At 41.8% G+C, this 21,718-nt stretch overlaps 1 protein-coding gene across 6 annotated transcripts in view; it reads left to right on the top strand.

The window, feature by feature from the left end:
- Positions 1–21,718, top strand: part of SYCP1 (synaptonemal complex protein 1) — a 113,535-nt gene that overhangs the window by 29,815 nt on the left and 62,002 nt on the right. For all 6 annotated transcript variants that reach the window (XM_051856138.2, XM_051856136.2, XM_008264617.4 and 3 more), the window contains exons 13-16: positions 489–583; positions 1,789–1,973; positions 5,729–5,796; positions 13,376–13,437. In XM_051856138.2, the coding sequence (XP_051712098.1) occupies positions 489–583; positions 1,789–1,973; positions 5,729–5,796; positions 13,376–13,437 (410 nt within the window). The remainder of the gene's footprint in view (positions 1–488; positions 584–1,788; positions 1,974–5,728; positions 5,797–13,375; positions 13,438–21,718) is intronic.

Genomic DNA, 21,718 nt, shown 5'->3' with positions numbered 1-21,718 from the left:
AGTCTTAAAGAATCATTTTAAGATCATGCTTAACAGGGCCGGCGCTGTGGCGCAGCAGGTTAATGCCCTGGCCTGCAGTGCTGCCATCCCATATGGGTGCCAGTTCTAGTCCTGGCTGCTCCTCTTCCGATCCAGCTCTCTGCTGTGGCCTGGGATAGCAGTAGAAGGTGGCTTAATTCCTTGGTCCCTCACACCCGTGTGGGAGACCCTGAAGAAGCTCCTGGCTCCTGGCTTTGGCCATTGCAGTCATCGGGGGAGTGAATCAGCAGATGGAAGCTACCTCTCTGTAGCTCTGTCTTTCAAATAAAATAAAATAAATCTTAAAAAAAATCATGCTGACCAATATTAGCATATTTATATTAGCATCATTTCCCTCCATTTGGACTGTTATTTAATAGAGAAAAATAGTCATTGTTATAAATAACAACTAATTTTCTTGGTATGTTTTTTTGTTAAATACTACTTACCTATATAACTTTCTTTTTTAGGATTACAGAATGAAAACTTAAAAGAATTAAATGAGAAGCAGGATCATTTGACATCAGAACTAGAAGACATTAAAATGTCTTTGCAAAGAAGTATGGTATGATTTATTTATTTATTTTTTAAAGATTTATTTACTTTATTTGAAAATAAGAGTTACACAGAGAAAGAAGAAGAAGAAGAAGAAGAAGAAAGAGAGAGAGAGAGAGAGGTCTTCCATCTGCTGGTTCACTCCCCAATTGACCACATTGGCTGGAGCTGTGCCGATCCGTAGCCAGGAGCCAGGAGTTTCCTCTGGGTCTTCCCATGCGGATGCAGGGACCCAAGGACTTGGGGCATCTTCTGTTGCTTTCCCAGGCTACAGCAGAGAGCTGGATTGGAGGTGGAGCAGCCAGGACTGGAACTGGCACCCATATGGGATGCTGGCACTGCAGGTGGCAGCTTTACCTGCTATGCCACGGTGCCAGCCCCAGTATGGTATGATTTAAAAGCTAATTGTTTGAGCTGGCACCGTGGTGCACTAGGTTGATTCTCTGCCTGTGGTGCTGGCATCCCATATGGGTGCTGGTTCTAGTCCTGGTTGCTCCTCTTCCAGTCCAGCTCTCTGCTGTGGCCTGGGAAAGCGGTGGAGGATGGCCCAAGTCCTTGAGCCCCTGCACCTGCATGGGAGACCAGGAGGAACCACCTGATTCCTGGCTTCGGATCGGTGTAGCTCTGGCTGTTGTGGCCATTTGGGGAGTGAACCAATGGAAAGAAGACCTTTCTCTCTGCCTCTCTCTCTCAATGTCTGTACCTCTATCTGTCAAATAAATAAATAAAATCTTAAAAAAACACTAATCGGTGTATAATAAGCCTCACACTATAAATCAATCCACAAATATGTGTTATATACTAATTATATAAATAAGGACCCAGGACTTCAAGAAGAGAAGACACAATTTCTGTCTACAAAATGCTTATAGTTTAATTAGTGACATTGGATAAGAACATCAAAAGTATATATAAAATATGAGCAAATACTAGGTAGCAACAGAGTGATTCAGGCAATAAATTGTTATATTTTTAAGAATTGAAAGAACATTATGGGCTGGTTTGACTATGAAGACTTTATGGAGGAGTTAGAACTGTAGGTGGAATTTAGAGAATGATGAATAGAAAGAAGAATGGTACGTGGACATTCTAGAGAGAGGAGGGTGGATGATGGGTAGATGTGTAATGGAAGAGGGGCAGCATATTTATAGAAAAGTATTAACTATTTTTTCTTAAGGCCTTTAGATCATTGCTTTTCTTTTGTATTTCATTTAGAGTGCTCAGAAAGCCTTAGAGGAAGATTTACAGGTAGCAACAAAAACAATATATCAACTCACTGGAGAAAAAGAAGCCCAAATGGAAGAATTTAATAACACTAAAACTGCCCACTCATTTGTTGTTACTGAACTTAAAACTACTATCTGTAACTTGAAAGAATTACTGAATACAGAACAGCAAAGGTAAATTTTTTTAATTTTTAATAAAATAAATGATTAAAAGTAATTTACTTCAATATTCAGTACCATTTTCTATTAATTGTTAACAAATAAGTACTTCCTGGAGCAACTATAATCAAGTTCTTTTTTTAATGAGTACAGTGGGGAAAACATTTTAAAAGTTTGTAGGTGAGCATTCTAGGAAAAGATTTAAAAGTAGATACTTGCTATGATAGTTCCGCTGCATGTTTTGTCAGAGTCAAGCTAAATAAACTCATCAATGCTGATTCAATGATTTTTTTTTTTTTTTTTTTTTTTTGACAGGCAGAGTGGACAGTGAGAGAGAGAGAGACAGAGAGAAAGGTCTTCCTTTGCCGTTGGTTCACCCTCCAATGGCCGCCGCGGACAGCGCGCTGCGGCCGGCACACCGCGCTGATCCGATGGCAGGAGCCAGGAGCCAGGTGCTTTTCCTGGTCTCCCATGGGGTGCAGGGCCCAAGCACCTGGGCCATCCTCCACTGCACTCCCTGGCCACAGCAGAGAGCTGGCCTGGAAGAGGGGCAACCGGGACAGAATCCGGCGCCCCAACCGGGACTAGAACCCGGTGTGCCGGCGCCGCTAGGCAGAGGATTAGCCTAGTGAGCCGCGGCGCCGGCCCTGATTCAATGATTTTATGTAATTAATAAAATTGTTGATTATTATCTTCTTAGAAATAACTTCCAAGTTTGTCTGTAACTTTTTTTTTTCTGATTTACTGGTGTCTGTAGACATCTTTTGTTATAGAGTAGGTACTACTCTATGTTTACTAAATGAATAGATTAATGAATATTAACTATACAAAAAACTATTCATTTGCATTTCATTTTTTTTCTTTTTTTTTAACTTTTATTTAATGAATATAAATTTCCAAAGTACGGCTTATAGATTACAATGGCTTCCCCCCCATAACGTCCCTCCCACCCGCAACCCTCCCCTTTCCCACTCCCTTTCCCCTTCCATTCACATGAGGATTCATTTTCGATTCTCTTTATATACAGAAGATCAGTTTAGCATACATTAAGTAAAGATTTCAACAGTTTGCTATCACACAGAAACAAAGTGAAAAATAATAGATGATTTTTTAAATGATGATGAAATCAGATAAGACCTATTGTCATGTTTAATCCCAGTGAGAGTCAAGTTGGGAATTGATAATTTCTTCTTCTTCTTCTTCTTCTTTTTTTTTTTTTTTTTTTTTTTTTTACAGAATATCAGTTTAGTATACATTAAGTAAAGCTTTCAACAGTTTGTACCCCCATAGAAACACAAAGTGAAATATACTGTTTGAGTACTCATTATAGCATTAAGTCTCAATGTACAGCACATTAAGGACAGAGATCCTACATGAGGAGTAAGTGCACAGTGACTCCTGTTGTTGACTACAAATTGACACTCCTGTTTATGGCATCAGTAATCTCCCTATGCACCAGTCATGAGTTTCCAAGGCTATGGAAGCCCCTTGAGTTCTCCGACTCTTATCTTGTTCAGACAAGGTCATAGTCAAAGTGGAGGTTCTCTCCTCCCTTCAGAGAAAGGTACCTCCTTCTTTGATGGCCCTGTTCTTTCCACTGGGATCTCACTCACAGAGATCTTTCATTTAGTTTTTTTTTTTTTTTTTGCCAGAGTGTCTTGGCTTTCCATGCCTGAAATACTCTCATGGGCTTTTCAGCCAGATTGGAATGCTTTAGGGCTGATTCTGAGGCCAGAGTGCTGTTTAGGACATCCGCCATTCTATGAGTCTGCTGAGTATCTCGCTTCCCATGTTGGATCACTCTCCCCTTTATGTATTCTATCTGTTAGTATTAGCAGGTACTAGACTTGTTTATGTGCTCCCTTTGACTCTTAGAACTTTCATTATGATTAATTGTGAACTGAAATTGATCACTTGGACTAGTGAGATGGCATTGGTACATGCCACCTTGATAGGATTAAATTGGAGTCCCCTGGTATGTTTCTAACTCTACCATTTGGGGCAAGTCAGCTTGAGCATGTCCCAAATTGTACATCTCTTCCCTCTCTTATTCCCACTCTTATGTTTAACAGTTCATTTGCATTTCATCTTAATAGCAGCTTGCCTAAAAGTTTTATTAAAGACTTGTTCTGGGGGCCAGCTCCGTGGCTCACTTGGTTAATCCTCCGCCTGTGGCGCTGGCATCCCATATGGGCTCTGGGTTCTAGTCCCGGTTGCTCTTCTCCCAATCCAGCTCTCTGCTGTGGCCCGGGAGGGCAGTGGAGGATGGTCCAAGTGCTTGGGCCCCTGTACCTGCATGGGAGACCAGGAGGAAGCACCTGGCTCCTGGCTTCAGATCAGCTCAGCATGCCGGCTGTAGTGGCCATTTGAGGGGTGACCTTTCTGTCTCTCTCTCTCTCACTGTCTAACTCTGCCTGTCAAAAAAAAAAAAAAAAAAAAAAGACTTGTTCTGTTTTTCACTACTTTATATTAAGGATATATTCGTATAAAGCTGTGTTTTGAGACCTAGGTTTTTGTCACATTAGCATTAGAATTATTTAAGTTTGATAGGATAAAGGAGAACAAGATTCTCTTTAAAGTCATGAGTGTAGCAGTTAGTTCTTCTTTTCTGCTTGTACGTGGTGAGGAAAGAAAAGCTAGGTTTTCTAGCTCCCTTAATTTTATATATTGTGTGTGTGTGTGTGTGTGTGTTTAAAACCATGTGTATGTTTCCTTCTTAGGTAGGAGCAGCCTGCTTTGTCATTTATTTATTTATTTATTTGAAAGTCAGAGTTTGAGGCAGAGACAGAGAGAGCGATTTTCCAATTACTGGTTAACTCCCCAAATGGCCACAACGGCCATTTGAATCTTCTGGGTCTCCTGCATGGGTGCAGGGTCTCAAGCACTTGGGTCATATTTGCTTTCCTAGGCCATAGCAGAGAGCTGGATTGGAAGTGGGGCAGCTATGTCTGTAACGGGCAGCCATGTGGAATTTTGGCACTGCAGGCGGCAGCTTTACCTGCTGTGCCACAGTTCTAGACCCTAATTTTATATATATTGTTGATTGACCTACCCAGGCAATTTTCAAATTGTAAGTTCGCAAAGGTTCGTATGTCCCCTTAGCTCTGTTTTATAGATTGAGGAAACAGAGAAATTAAGGCAGAATTCAGGATAATAATAGTTATAATCTCTCTCACAGTTCTAGTATGCATTAATTTCATTATCAATAACTAGGAGACAGGGGTGCGTTTTCTGGCACAGTGGGTTATGAAATGGCCTGTGATGCCAATATCCTATTTGAGCTCTGGTTCAAGTCCCAGCTGCTCTACTTCTGATCCAGCTCCCTGCTAATGGCATGGGAGATCAGTGTACGATGGCTCCTGATACTCATGTTGGAGACCCAGATGGAATTCCAGGTTCCTGGTGTTGGCCTGTGGTTGTTGCGGCCACTTGAGGCGTGAACCAGAGAATGAAGCTCTCTGTCTCTTCTCTCTCTTTAACTCTGCTTTTCAAATAAACAAATATATAAATCTTAAAAACAAAAACAAAGAGACACATTGTAACTATAAGCTGTAAGGTTTTATGTAGATGTAATTAATATATATTTTTATTATTGTAACATTTTATTTAAAAATGTTACACTACAGCACAGAGTAGGTATTAAATAAATGTTTAATAATTGGGTAAGTCTGTGCTAAGGTGTATCAGTTGCTAATTTGCAGCAGTTCTACTTAATAGATGAATTCTGAATAAAGGCATATTTTAAGTTGTAAAATTATGTATTTTATAAGGCTGGAAAAAAATGAAGACCAGTTGAAAATAGTTAACATGGAGCTTCAGAAGAAATCAAGGGACCTTGGTAAGTTTTAGAGAGTAACATGTACTTAGATAATTTTAGCTACTTATAAAGATATAAACACTGTTTCAGAATAAAAAATAGTTTTTCCTCTGACATTTGCTAATAGTGATTTTTTGATAATTTTTATTTGATATTTTTTGAAAACAGAAAATTTAAACCTTAAAGAATATTCAGGCCGGCGCCGTGGCTCAATAGGCTAATCCTCTGCCTTGCGGTGCCGGCACACCGGGTTCTAGTCCCGGTCGGGGCGCCGGATTCTGTCCCGGTTGCCCCTCTTCCAGGCCAGCTCTCTGCTATGGCCCGGGAGTGCAGTGGAGGATGGCCCAAGTCCTTGGGCCCTGCACCAGCATGGGAGACTAGGAGAAACACCTGGCTCCTGGCTTCGGATCAGCGCAATGTGCCATCGCAGCGCGCCGGCTGTGGCGGCCATTGGAGGGTGAACCAACGGCAAAGGAAGACCTTTCTCTCTGTCTCTCTCTCTCACTGTCCACTCTGCCTGTCAAAAAAAAAAAAAAAAAAAGAATATTCAGTTTCACTAAGCAGCTCATAGATATCTAGAAGTGAAAAGAATTTAAGAAATGTTTATATTTTGTTTATTTTAGGATACAGGAACTTTAGTAATTATCTGTTCTGTTTTAATTAAAATTTAAAATGTCATTGCTTAGTTATGTTGAATTATATACTATTTATTATAAAATGTGATCTTGTTTTATCACATGGTATTGTTAATATTTAACAACTTTTGTGATCAAAAGAGGGACAAATTCTGTTACAGCTATTTACTAATAACCTATGCTTCATATTTATAAATTTTCCTATCTACAAATATGGAGAATTAGAAAGATACAAAATATTTTCTTTTCCAATTTCAGTGAAAAGAATTCTTTTTAATTTGTAAACATTAAAAAATAATTCAAGGACTGGCAGATATTTTTCTAGAATGACACTGTAGCTTTCTGTAAGCTTATTAGCTTTGAATACACAATAGTTTAATATTTTTAACTAATTCTGCCTAATATCTTAAATGTTTGTTTAAGATTTCATAAGTAGTTTAGGCTATTTTGTTGAACTTTTGAACCGTATTTATGCTTTTCCTTTTGCAATGTTTAGTTTTCCGCTATTCATTAACCCTTGGTCATCCAAAATTGTAATATTCAAATAATTTTATTTTTATTTTATAAGAATGGTTGTAAGTACATTCCTCATCCAATATTTAAATCTTCCTTCAGAGCATAAACTTGTATTTCAAATCACTGTGTGTATCTACTTTGTTTAGAATTATTTAATAGAATGTTGTAGACTAAAACATAATTTTGATCATTTAACATACCTTTAAATGAGTATTTCCTTGTAACAATTCAGTCTACTATTGAAATGAAATGGCAGTTGTTTACCATATAAAAAATTCAGTTGTACAGTATGATTTTTCTTGGAGCGTACATTATGAGAAGTTTGAATAGGAATCCTATAACTGAAACAGTAGCGTCTGTGATTTTTAGTGTTTTCATAGACATTGCATGTTTTGGGAACATACACAAGTAGTGAAATACCATGCTCATGAAAAATCTCTTATATGGGCAAAAGGTTAATAGAGCAGTGATATCCAAAATAAGGGAGTAAGAATTCCACTAGCATATGGGAAGAACACATTAGAATTTCTATTTATTTTTTATGTTTTATTTATAATGAATCATATCCTCACATATATTGATAAAGTTATATAAATGTGAGGATACTTTAAAGAGTTCATGGGAAATGGAATTAAAAGATAAATTTAGGTACCAGCATTGTCCTGTAGTGGGTAAATCCACAACCTGCAATGCTGGCTTATGGGCCCATATGGGCAATGCTGGCCCACAGGGGCACTAGTTTGTGTCCTGACTGTTCCACTTCCAATCCAGCACCCTGTTGATGGCCTGCGAAAAGCAGAAGACAGCTCAAGTGTTTGGGCCCCTGCCACCTATGTAAGAGACCCATATAAGGCTCCTGTCTTTGGCCTGGCCCAGTTCTGGCTGTTGCAGCTGTCAGATGCATTTTTTTAAAAAATATTTTATTTATTTATTTGAAAGGCAGAGTTACAGAGAGAGAGTGCGAGAGACAGAGAAAAAGGTCCTCCATCTGCTTGTTTACTCTCCAAATGGCCACAATGGCTGGAGCTGAGCCTGATCTGAAACCAGGAGCCAGAAGTTTCTTCTGGGTCTCCCATGTGCGTGCAGGGGCCCAAGTACTTGGACCATCTTCCATGGCTTTCCAGGCCCATAGCAGAGAGCTGGATCAGAAGAGGAGCTGCTGGAACACTAACTGGCACCCATATGGGATGCTGGCACTGCAGGTGTACTGTGCCACAGCGCTGGCCCCACAGTATTGAAGGTTTCTTGTATAGTTGTGTTTCAACATTTTTTTGTACCAAAATAAAGTCGTCTTTTAATTAAATTTTCACAGTTTCTAAGTGCCTTCATATATAAATAATGTATTTGTATTTTATATGTATTTATGTTTGTGCAAATAGATTTATTAACAGAGAGATGTTAATGCTAGTACCAAGAGGAACTTGAATAAGTCAATGTGGACTGCAGAGTTGGGAAAGGCTTTATGGAAGGAGCAATTTTTTTTAAAGATTTATTTATTTATTTGAAGAGTTACACAGAAAGAAGAAAAGGGGGGGAGAGAGAAAGAGAGAGAGAGAGAGAGGTGCTCCATTCACTGGTTCACTTCCCAATTGGCTGCAATGGCTGGAGCTGTGCCGATCAGGAGCCAGGAGCTTCTTCCAGGTCTCCCACGTGGGTGCAGGGGCCCAAGCACTTGAGCAGTTTTCTACTGCATTCCCAGCCATAGCAGTAAGCTGGATTGGAAGTGGAGCAGCTGAGATTCAAACTGGCACCCATATGGGATGCCAGCACCACAGCTGGTATCTTTACCTGCTATGGCCATCATTGGCCCCTTGTTTCCAGTTTGTTCACCTCCTGCTCATTCTTTGCATCTCTGTGTGAATGCTTCTTTAAAAATACAAATCTGATTATTCAGTGTTTAAAATTTAAGAACCACCTTATTGCCCAAGTTAAAACTGCTTAGATACTAGCTGTCTTTTCATTGCTCGTTTGGAGTGAGGACAGTGCATACCAAGTAAGTTAAAGCTATCTGTGGGGATGGCGCTGTGGCATAGCAGGTGAAGCCACCACCTGCAGTGCCACTTCCCATATGGGCGCTGACAGAGTCCCCGCTGCTCCACTTCTGATCCAGCTCCCTGTTAATGTGCCTGGGAAAGCAGTGGAGGATGGCTCAAGCCCTTGGGGGCCTGCACCCATGTGGGATACCCAGATACCCAGATACCCAAAAGAAGCTCCTGACTCCTGACTCGTGGCTTCAGTTCAGCCCAGCTCTGGTTGTTGTGGCCATTTGAGGAGCGAATCAGCTAATACAAGTTATCTTTCTCAGCCTCTGCCTTTGCCTCTCTGTAACTTTACCTTTCAAATAAATAAATAAATCTTTAAAAACATCTAAGAACTCTTAAAGCTATTTAGAATAATTTTTTGTCATGGTATTTATTTTTATTTATTTTTTTTTGCTTTGCTGCTTCTTGTGTCTCTTATCCTCAACTCAGTTTAATACTGCTCTAAACAGGTCATATTGTGGTCATTTTTCATATCTGCAGACATCTTTTCTTTCAGACTGGTAACAGATTCTCCATCTGTTCTACTGCTTCCACTTTGGTTACTAAGTATGTAATCTAACAACTATTGAGCTAAGACTTAGTTATTTATTTTTCATTTAGCCTTGGACATATAATGAAGAAACATAACAGACATGGTCTTTTCTTGTAGAGGGAGATAAAACATAGAAATATTTAGTTACAATTTGGGATAAATGCCATGAAGGGAATAAAAATAATGACATGTAAGAAAATAATAGGGTCTAACGTAGTTTTGGTGATCAGAGTGGCTTTTAGCTGAGACTTAAAAAGTAAATGAGATTTAAAGTGTTAGGTAAAGCAATGGGTTATAGAGAACTTTTCAGTCAAAAGGAAAAGCATGTAGAAATTCTCTGAGGTGTGAGGGAGCTTGGTTCATTCAGCTGACTGAATGAAAGCTTCTGTTATTGAGGTTAAGAAGTGATATGGAGAGAGGAGTGACAGGAGTATTGGGAGTAGAGCCAAGGAAAGGAATTCTGACTTTGATTCCAACAATGAAAGAAATCCATTGAAAAATTTTGAGCAGAGGAATAATATGATCTGTTTTTTTTTTTTTAAAGGACATTATAGCTTCTATATGGCAGATAAATTTAATGATGGGTGGAAAGTGCAGGTAGTGAGGAAAAAAGAAGGGGAGAAGAAGTAAGGTTGATGGCTATTCAAATAGCCCAAGTGCAAAGGAGTGTCTTTTTTTTTTTTTTTTTAAGATTTATTTATTTATTTGAAAGAGTTACAGAGAGGAAGAGAGAAAGAGAGAGAAAAAGAGAGTTCAATTTGCTGGTTCATTCCCCAAATAGCCACAACAGCCGGAACTGGGCTGATCCAAAGCCAGGAACTAGGAGCTTCCTCCGGGTCTCTCACAAGGGTGAAGGGGCCCAAGGACTTGGGCCATCTTCAGGGCATAGCAGAGAGCTGGGCTGGAAGTGGAGCAACTGTGACTCGAACCTGCATGCATATGGGATGCTGGCACTGCAGGCAGCAGCCCTACTGGCTATGCCACAGCGCCGGCCTCAATGTTCTTTTTTGTTATTTATTGTTATAATGTATTTATATTATTATTGTTAGTTTTTATAATGTGCAGAGACAGAAATTTTCAGTAAATGGTTCTAATAATTAATAATCCTTAGCAGTAAGGAAACATAATAGAATTTATTACAGATGATAGCTGGACATAATTAGAGAACTCTGTGGGTAGTTAAAAATGTAAGGTAGGAGAAGAAGTGAGAGATTTGGACTGGAAAGATCTTTCAGTTCATTAGTATACTACTGAATTTATTGGAAGTATTAAAAAGAAGCACTGTAAGGGGCGGCACTGTGGCATAGTGGGTTAAGCTGCTGCCTGCAGTGCTGCCATTCCATGTGGGCATCGGTTCAAGTCTCAGCTGCTCCTCTTCTAATCTATCTCCCTGCTATGGCCTAGAAAAGCAATGGAGGATGGCCCAAATCCTTGGGCTCCTGCACCCACATAGGAGACCCTTAGGAAGCTTCTGGTTTCTGACTTTGGATCTGCTCAGCTCTGGCTATTGCAGTCATTTGGGGAGTGAACCAGCAGATGAAAGCTCTCTCTCTCTCTCTCTCTCTCTCTCTCTCTCTGACTTTCCCTCTTCCTCCCTCCCTCTCTCTCTCTGTAACTCTGCCTTTCAAATAATTAAATAAATTCATCTTTTAAAAAATGTAAAAACGCTTCACAATGGCAAGAAAGAATGGTATCGCAAGAATAACAGAAACAGCAGTTAGGAAATATGAATAATGCAAGGTCTTAAAAATCAAAGGGAATAAAGTGAGCAGTGGTTAATGGTATAAAATACTAGAAAGCTTCATGATGAGGAAGAGGGAATAGCATTACAAACTGGTTGTTGGAGATCTTTGAGATCATTATTTTATTACCACCATAGGTATAGGCATTAGTTTTGCATAATGTTAAGAAAGAAATGTGCAGGTATGTCCCAAATTTGGGACATGCTCAATCTGACTTGCCCCAAATGGTGGAGTTAGAAACGTGCCAGGGGATTCCAATACAATCTCATCAAAGTTGCATGTACCAATGCCATCTCACTAGTCCAAGTGATCAATTTCAGTTCACAATTGATCACACTGATAGGTCTAAGAGTCAAAGGGATCACACAAACAAGACTAGTGTCTGCTAATACTAACTGATAGAATAAAAAAGGGAGAGAACGATCCAACATGGGAAGCAGGATACACAGCAGACTCATAGAATGGCAGATGTCCTAAACAGCACTCTGGCCTCAGAATCAGCCCTTAAGGCAGTCGGATCTGGCTGAAGAGCCCATAAGAGTATTTCAGGCATGGGAAGCCAAGACACTCTGGCAAAAAAAAAAACAAAAAACAAAAAACAAAACAATGACGACCTAAATGAAAGATCTCTGTGAGTGAGATCCCAGTGGAAAGAACAGGGCCATCAAAGAAGGAGGTACCTTTCTCTGAAGGGAGAAGAGAACTTCCACTTTGACTATGACCCTGTCTGAATAAGATCGAAGTTGGCAAACTCAAAGGGCTTCCATAGCCATGGCAACTCATGACTAGAGCCTAGGGAGATTGCTGACGCCATAAACAAGAGTGTCAGATTGTTAAGTCAACAACAGGAGTCACAGTGTACTTACTCCTGGTGTGGGATCTGTCCTTAATGTGTTGTCCAATGTGAAGTAATGCTATAACTAGTACTGAAGCAGTGTTTTACACTTTGTGTTTCTGTGTGGGTGCAAACTGATGAAATCTTTACTTAATATATACTAAATCGATCTTCTGTATATAAAGATAATTGAAAATGAATCTTGATGTGAATGGAATGGGAGAGGGAGCGGGAGATGGGAGGGGTGCGAGTGGGAGGGAAGTTATGGGGGGGAAGCCAATGTAATCCATAAACTATACTGTGGAAATTTATTTTTACTAAATAAAAGTTAAAAAAAAAAGAAATGTGCAGGTAGCAAACAGAAATTTGTCTGCAAAACAAAATGAGAAATCTGATGGTAGCTTATAAGTGGCAAAAGGTCAATCAGATATTTTTGATTTATATTTGGATAGGGTATTTCTATAGAGTAGGAGAAATTAAAGATTCCTCTACATAGAACCAGTGTATATTGATAATATAGCAGCTAAATTCCCAGAGAAGGAGGGAATATAGAGATCCAAAATACAATGGTTAGAATTAACTTCAGAAAAGAGGATCACTTCTCCTTTTAAATTTGGAGTGAAGATTATGAAGGCAGATGTTTAGACATTGATGAGTTGAAGGTAAAGACACATGCTGGGCCGGCGCTGCGGCTCACTAGGCTAATCCTCCATCTGTGGTGCTGGCACCCCGGGTTCTAGTCCCGGTTGGGGCGCCGGATTCTGTCCTGGTTGCTCCTCTTCCAGTCCAGCTCTCTGCTGTGGCCCAGGAAGGCAGTGGAGGATGGCCCAGATCCTTGGGCCCTACACCAGCATGGGAGACCAGGAGGAAGCACCTGGCTCCTGGTTTCGGATTGACGCAGTACACCGGCCATAGCGGCCACTTGGGGGGAGAACCAATGGAAGGAAGACCTTTCCTCTGTCTCTCTCTCTCTCTCACTGTCTAACTGTGCCTGTCAAAAAAAAAAAAAAAAAAAAAAAGACACATGCTGACCTATTCCAAATATATGTTATATAGATCCATTGCTTATTTTGTTTCATAAGCTTTTGTTGTATTTGGCTGTGGAATTAGCTGTATAGATACATTGCTATTAATATATATTATTATGTTTGCATAGTTAAGTTTGGACTTCTGTGCTTTATAGAATTCTATTTGAATTAATCTAGCTCTTTGTTTTTCCATTTTTTTAGCATTCTTATTTATTTTCTCTATTTTTTAAATCCCCTTTAACACATTTATATTCTTTTTGTTTATTTTAGAAGAGATGAATATGTTAAAAAATAACAAAGAAATAGAAATTGAAGAATTGAAAAAAATCTTGGTAAGTGCATTGTCTTTCCTATTAACATGCAATAATTACTTTTCTTTTTTAAACTTTTATTTAATAAATATAAATTTCCAAAGTACAACTTTTGGATTATAGTGGCTTTTCCCCCCCATAACCTCCCTCCCACCTGTAAGCATCCCATCTCCCGCTCCCTCTCTGCTGCTCCTCCGCACGCGGAGGAGCCGCACCGGACCGGGCGCTTGTTGTTCCCTTTTTTTACAAGTCCTTTCTATAGTAAAGTAAGAATAAGTAAACAGCAAACTCCCAAAGCAAGAATGAGTAGAGAGAAATGAGAAAGAACGAAGTAACGAACTTCCCCGCGAACTCTCCAACGCACTCTCCAACCAACCCACGCCACCATGCCGTCTCTCTCCTCCTATATAGTCCTCTCCACCAATCCCAACTCGGCTGCCCACACGCCGAGCACGCCGCTCTCCTCCAATCAGGAGCAGCTCCTGCAGCTTGTCAAGTTGGTGAGAGGCAGCTGGGTAGAAGCTGTTTACTTCTCTCCCAGCGCCATATTGTGGGAGAGCAGATGCATAGAATAAATCTTAATTCCAGTAACAGTATAGTCCGAATTGCTCCCCACAGATCCCCCTTTCTTTTTATTTTTTGGCGTTGATACGCGCCTGTGTAAAGTTCAGTGCGATCTTCATGCTATTGACTCTTGTTTGTCCTGCTACTTCAGAGTTTGTTGAAAAATGTCCCGTATTCCAAAGATCTCAGGGATTGGTTATTCATTGTTTTCTTCCTCAAATGGAGTTTTCTTCTTCTAGATCTTCTGCTGGCAGGTTTATCAACCGAATTCTTCTCTCAGGGGTCCATATTGGTTGTGCTGCACCCTGTGGAAAAAAACAAACGGCGCCTCGTACTCTTCTGAGTAAGGGGAACGGGCCTTTCCATTGGTTGTCCTGTAAATCCTTCCACATTACCCACTGTATTGATTCCTTATCAGCTGATTGAGTATGCATTTCTGCAGGTGTTTTACCGTTCTTTTTCTTGTTCAAAAAATTAATTGTATAAAGAGCTAGGGCCAAGACGTCCTTGTTGGATGTGGCCATTTCCCCTATTCCCCCTTTTTGTTTAATTATTAAATTTTTTAAATATAAGTGAGCGCGTTCTACCACAGCTTGCCCCTGTGGATTGTATGGAATACCGGTAATATGGGAGATTCCGAATTCTTTCAAAAATGCAGCAAAACGCTTTGATGTATACGCTGGGCCGTTATCCGTTTTGATCACATGAGGAACTCCCCAGGCTGCAAAAGCCTGCAAGCAGTGTTGGATTACTTGTTGTACTCCTTCTTTATTCATGGCTGTGGCCATAATTACACCTGAGTATGTATCTACAGTGACGTGAACACAGCTTTGTCGCCCAAAAGAGGGGATATGTGTAACGTCCATCTGCCAGATATGTCCTGGTTTAAGGCCACGGGGATTGGCTCCCGCAGGAATCTTTGGAACTATGGTAACAACGCACTTTTCACAGGATCTAATGATATCTTCTGCTTGCTTGCGGGGAATATTAAATTTAAAACTTAAAGTGTGGGTGTTAACATGCCATTTAGAGTGATATTCTTTAGCTTGTTCCAAAGCGGTGCATGCAAGCAAGAATCTTGAATAGTGATCTGCCATCATGTTTCCTCGAGTAAGTGGGCCAGGTAAATTAGAATGAGCTCTTATGTGGCCTATGTAAATAGCATGCTCTCTTTGATTTAATAACCCCTGAATTTCACTTAGATAAGAATAGACTGAGGAGGATTTAAGAATAAGGCACTGTGTAGCGAGCATCTGAACTGCATTCACCACATATGCACTATCAGACAAAATATTCATGGGTGCGCTCTCTCTGCGTAATACTGTTGCGATAATAGCTAATTCTGCATGTTGTGGAGAAGGGGATGCTGTTAAAATAAAATATCGTTGATTGTTAAATATAGCTGCTCCTGTTCCGCCTTTAGCTCCATCCGTAAATACGGTAACTGCCCCTTGAATTGGATCCCTTCGCACCTTCTGCACCCGTTTTATTGAAACCTGTGTGCAGAAGTTAACAAATGGATGGCGAGGGTAGTGATTGTCAATCTCTATTTGTAGAATGAGAACTATGTATGCCCATTGCCAGCATTCCTTTGTAAAGGCTTCTACTGCCTCTTGAGCAAAGGGAACTACACATCGCTTTGGAGTCTTCCCCGCCATTTCTGTCGCCTTTTTTATTGCTGTTAATATTAAATCGGCCACCGCAATGCCTTGGGTGTATAGTACACGCGGTGCATGTGAATGTGGGTATACAAACAACAAGGGTCCTCCTTGCCAAATGACTGCGAAGGGATACAGCTGTTCCATAAAAATTAATATTTCTAGGGCTTGTTGTGGATCACATCTTTCCATCTGCATTGCTTTAATTTGTTTTTCAATTTTCTGTAACGCCAAGCGGGCTTCTATTGTCAGTCTACGAGGGGAATCAAGCTGGGCATCTCCTTCTAAAATATTGAATAATGGCATCATATCTTCGGTAGTTAATTTACAATAGGGCCTCAACCAATTTAAATTGCCACATAATTTTTGGAAGTCATTAAGGGTCTGTAACCCATCTATTGCAATTTCAAATTCTAATGGGGTTACCTTTTCAGAAGTTACTTTAAGTCCTAAGTACTGTACTACTTCCCCTTTTTGTATCTTCTCTGGCGCTACTTGTAACCCAACTTTTTCCAAATATAATAGCAGCAGCTTATATGCTTCCATTAGGTGACTTTCACTTTCAGCCGTTATTAACAAGTCATCCATGTAGTGTAAAATTTGTACTTTTGGGCACTGTTGTCGAACCGGCTCTACTGCCTGGTCAACATATAGCTGGCATATGGCAGGACTGTTAGTCATTCCTTGGGGAAGCACCTTCCATTCATATCTTTTGTCGGGACCTTGATGATTAATGGAAGGAACGGTGAAAGCAAACCTCTGAGTGTCTTGTTCATGTAGAGGTATGCTAAAAAAGCAGTCCTTCAGATCGAGTACTATTAGTGGCCAATGCTTTGGGATCATAGTAGGAACCGGGAGTCCGGGTTGCAATGCCCCCATGGGTTGCATCTGCTGATTAACAGCCCGTAAATCATGCAACAACCGGTATTTCCCTGATTTTTTCTTTATCACGAATATTGGCGTATTCCATGGGGAGGTTGATGGTTGCAAATGGCCTGCCTCTAATTGTTGTGATACTATATCATTTACCGCAGCCAACTTTTCCTGGGTAAGGGGCCACTGTGGTATCCACTTTGGCTTGTTGTCCAGCCATGACAATGGCAGCGGCTGCATCTCAGTGGCCCCCACGAAAAACCCGTGTTCTGTCTTTTAAAATCGCCTATGGGCTGGGCTAGGTCCCTTCTGCCTTCTCTGGAGCCTAATCCTTTCTCCTGATATCCCTTTTTATACATAATACGCCGTCCTGTAGAACTCTCCAATTGATCCTCATTTGTTAACGTCAGTCCCAATTGTTCTAAAATGTCTCTTCCCCATAATGTGATGGGGAGTGCACTAACATAAGGTTGCACATTTCCCTTGTTCCCTTCTTGATCCTGCCAATGAAGCACCTGAGCACTCCTTGATGGTGTCATGGCCGCACCTAGGCCTACTAAAGTATTATCTCCTGGCTGAAGGGGCCATGACTTCGGCCAATCATTTTCCGAAATTATACTTACATCCGCGCCTGTGTCTAGCAGGCCCTGAATCGACTTTCCTCTAATGGTTAAGGTCCACAGAGGTCGATCTGCTAGAGATAGGGACAAGGCTGCAAATTTCTCCCCTTGGGGTCCATGAACGTCCTGCGCTCCAATCATGATCAGTATTTGAGCCACAGGTTCTTCTGGTTTGATTTGAATAATACCCTTTGTAGATTGTATTAGCACTTTTAACTTATCAAAAGGTAACTGAATGACTCCGGTGATGACCATTAGGCCTCTCAAAGCATTTGTTTCTTTTCCTACGATTATTCCAAGTCCGTTATGCTCCGCTGAAATTGCTTCTGCCCTCACCTCTATGGCTTGTGGCCCCATTTGAGGTGTCAGTACCGAATATTCGGTGGCTCGTAACTCTGCGCGGTAAATATTTGGTTTTGGGACCGTGGCACCCACCGATTGTTTTGGCCCCGGGGTGCAGGGGCCCACATTCCGTTTTTTTGCTGTTGACCATATACACCTGATCTTCTTATGGGGCCCGGCTCATTTGGCATCCTCTGGGGATTGCCTGCGCTGTTTATTTTAAAGTAACATTCACTGACCCAATGATTTCCTCTTCTACAGCGTGGGCAAAGGCCTGGTCTTCTCGAGTTCTCTATGCCCTGCCGATCTCGGGCTGGAAATCTGGCCCTACATTCCCTCATTGGATGCCTTTCTCGACCACATCTAAAGCATATACGTCCCCTCATGTTCTGTCTAAATTGTCGGGTTACTGCTACTGCAGCATGTGATCCAGAAACTACATCATCCATGACATCCCTACAGATTTTCAAAAAGGTAGGGATGTCCTTATGCTGCCATGGTCTAAGAGCTTCCCGACATGTTTTATTGGCCTGTTCATACGCCAATCTTTTGACTAAGGGCATTGCTTCTTCCACGGTTTCGAAAATGTTTCCTGCTGCTTCCATTAATCGGTTCACGAAATCAGCGTAAGGTTCGGTAGGGCCCTGTACTATCTTAGTTAGGCTGTGTCTTACTTCTCCTTTTCTGGGTATCACCTTCCAGGCTCTTCTTGCTATCTCTCTCACCTGTAAGAGGACAGCTGTTGGTAATCGGGCCTGCTCATCGGGACAGGCAAATCGCCCTTCTCCATTTAACATTTCCTCATCCCATGCTTGATTCCCTGTTTGATAGTTCTGCTTTGAATATTCTCGCGCAAATTCTTTATAGGCAGCTAGCCACAAGAGGAAGTCACCCCCGCCTAACACCGCCTTTACTAAGTTTCTCCAATCCTCAGGTATTAGGCCTTGCTGCCCGATGTTATCAAGGATTGCCTGAGTGTAACTTGCATGGGGCCCATACAATTGTACTGATTGCTGCAACTCTTTAAGTAACTTATGGTCAAGAGGCGTCCATCCCCTGTTTCCCTGTGGATCCTGAATTATAGGAAACACCTGGCCTGGTTCCTGGTACTGCTCCCAAGCAGGTTTTCTATAAACAGCTCCCCTTTGCTTGTTTTCGGTTCTTGGCCTTTCTAGCTCCTCCTGCATACCTACTCCCTCCATCACTCCTTCTTCCTCCCACTCTTCTTCAATCTCATGTGGAAAAAAGGGGCTTTTCTTTACAGGAGGAAACTTTGGTAGTACCAATGGGCGATACCGGGGTGGTGATTCATCCTTTATGGTTGAATTTGCCAGCCTTGTATGGCCAGGCATCTCTCTCGGGGGCGAGGTTCCCTCCTCAGCTTCCTTCTCCCCCTCATAAGCTTCCTGGCTCTCTAAATCCTTCTTTGATTTTCTTCTCACTTGTTCGTTACAATAGTTGCTCGCCTGGCTGCCCTGCCATAATTCTTCCTGCATTTCACTCCCCTCATTAAGCAACAACTCGATCCCTTCCGTGGGGTTCTGAAGCACCTGATCAACGAGTTGCCACAGCTTCAGCACTTCTATCGGTTCCCCAGCCTCGCGCATTTTCCGTCCCACCTGCCTCCACTGCTGTGGAAACCAGGGGGACGTCTCTACGATTGCTCTTACGAATGCATGAATTTTCCTCCCCCCTCGTTTCCCTTGCTTAGAGGAAAAGCTGCGAGGAGGTGGGGAGTAGGAAGAGAGAGAGAGAGAAACCATATTTAGCCCATAGATGATCTTTAGGGAGAAACAGAGGATGGTGCCCAGCAGGAGGAAGAGGTAGCCAGTGGGCAAAGAGTAGCCAAAGAACTCCATTGTCTGTACCGTCTGTGACATGTTGGAGCAGTGGGCGCAATGGAAGACTGAGTCTCCCAGACGTTCCCAGTTAATACCTCCTTCCTAGCTTCTAATTTTCTTCCCCCGCGGCTTTTTTCCTAGGTTCTGACTAGCTTTTCACCGGCACTCTTTCCGTCCGGCCTTCCCCTAGGCTCTTTGCTAGTCTCTCTCTCCAGTAATTTCCCACTTCTTCCCGGTCTTTCCCTCCTAGGTTTCCTATCCGAGTCACGGCACCACTTGCTGCTCCTCCGCACGCGGAGGAGCCGCACCGGACCGGGCGCTTGTTGTTCCCTTTTTTTACAAGTCCTTTCTATAGTAAAGTAAGAATAAGTAAACAGCAAACTCCCAAAGCAAGAATGAGTAGAGAGAAATGAGAAAGAACGAAGTAACGAACTTCCCCGCGAACTCTCCAACGCACTCTCCAACCAACCCACGCCACCATGCCGTCTCTCTCCTCCTATATAGTCCTCTCCACCAATCCCAACTCGGCTGCCCACACGCCGAGCACGCCGCTCTCCTCCAATCAGGAGCAGCTCCTGCAGCTTGTCAAGTTGGTGAGAGGCAGCTGGGTAGAAGCTGTTTACTTCTCTCCCAGCGCCATATTGTGGGAGAGCAGATGCATAGAATAAATCTTAATTCCAGTAACAGTATAGTCCGAATTGCTCCCCACACCTCTCCCATTCCATTCACATCAAGATTCATTTTCAATTATCTTTATATACAGAAGATCAATTTAGTATATAGTAAGTGAAGATTTCAACAGTTTGCACTCACACAGAAACACAAAGTATAAAATACTGTTTGAGTACTAGTTATACCATTAATTCACATAGTACAACACATTAAGGACAGAGATCCTACATGGGGAGTAAGTGCACAGTGACACAAAAATTACTTTTCAAAATAATATTGTATCTACCAACTTAGACTCTCACATTGTAGGTGTGTTTTTTTTTTAGCTAAAACAGAAAAACATTTGGTTTCAAGTAAAACTATGTTCTTATTTGTACCAATTTTTGTACATCCTGTTGATTATCATGTTCAAGGTATTGACAGCACATATGTAAGATCAAGTATATTAAGGGGCTTCCCAAAGTTCATGAAAAATGCATATTATGAAAAAACTATAAATGGGTTTCAAATTTTTTTCATCAAAATAAACTTGTCTTCCAATTCCTTTTTTTCATGAATTGTTTGAAGTTCCCATGTATGTTATATAGCTAATCATAATTTGGTACTTTTGGATATTGTGCCTTCGATTTCTTTGGACCACAAAGCTGCAGCTTTAAAAAATATATGCATGATATAGAATCAATACATATGTTTTGTGTTCAGGTAGAGTCGTGTTTAATGAATTTATTGGATAAGGCTTCATTATATTGTAGTTGATTGCAGTGTATAGAGCTGTGCTGATCTGAAGCCAGGAACCAGGAGCTTCTTCAGGGTCTCCCATGGAGGTGCAGGGGCCCAAGGACATGGGCCATCTTATACTGCTCTTTGAGGCCATAACAGAGAGCTGAATTGGAAGTGGAGCAGCTGGGACTCGAACAAGCGCCCATATGGGATGCTGGCACTGCAGGTGGTGACTTTACCCGCTATGCCACAGTCACAGCCCTGACCTATATGATTTTTTTTTTTTTTTTTGACAGGCAGAGTGGACAGTGAGAGACAGAGAGAAAGGTCTTCCTTTTTCCATTGGTTCACCCCCAAATGGCCGCCGCGGCTGGTGCACTGCGGCCGGTGCACCACGCTGATCCAAAGCCAGGAGCCAGGTGTTTCTCCTGGTCTCCCATGCGGGTGCAGGGCCCAAGCACTTGGGCCATCTCCACTGCACTCCTGGCCACAGCAGAGAGCTAGACTGGAAGAGGAGCGACCGGTACAGAATCCGGCACCCAGACCGGGACTAGAACCTGGAGTACCGGTGCCGCAGGCGGAGGATTAGCCTATTGAGCCATGGCGCTGGCCTGCTGACCTGTATGATTTTTAAAATTAAAATTCTATAGTTCTTGGGGCCGGTGCTGTGGCACAGTGGGCTGGGCCTCTGCCTGTGGCACTGGCATCCCATAAGGGTACCAGTTCTAGTCCAAGGCTGCACCTCTTCTGATCCAGCGCTCTGGTATGGCCTGTGAAAGCAGTAGAGGATGGCCCAAGTGCTTAGGCCCCTGCAAGAGCATGGGAAACCCAAAGAAGCTCCTGGCTCCTGGCTTCAGATCAGTCCAGCTCTGGCCATTATGACTGGGGAGTGAAGTACCGGATGGAAGATCTTTCTCTCTGACACCTTCTCTCTATCTGCACTCTACTTCTCAAATAAACAGATAATATATTTGAAAAAAAAAATACAGAAGGGCAGCACTATATTGGTTTA

This window comes from Oryctolagus cuniculus, chromosome 7 (genome assembly GCF_964237555.1).
Source record: "Oryctolagus cuniculus chromosome 7, mOryCun1.1, whole genome shotgun sequence".
Taxonomy (NCBI): Eukaryota; Metazoa; Chordata; class Mammalia; order Lagomorpha; family Leporidae; genus Oryctolagus; species Oryctolagus cuniculus.
Note: the sequence above shows the minus strand (reverse complement) of the source record. Positions and strands in the feature narration are given on the sequence as shown.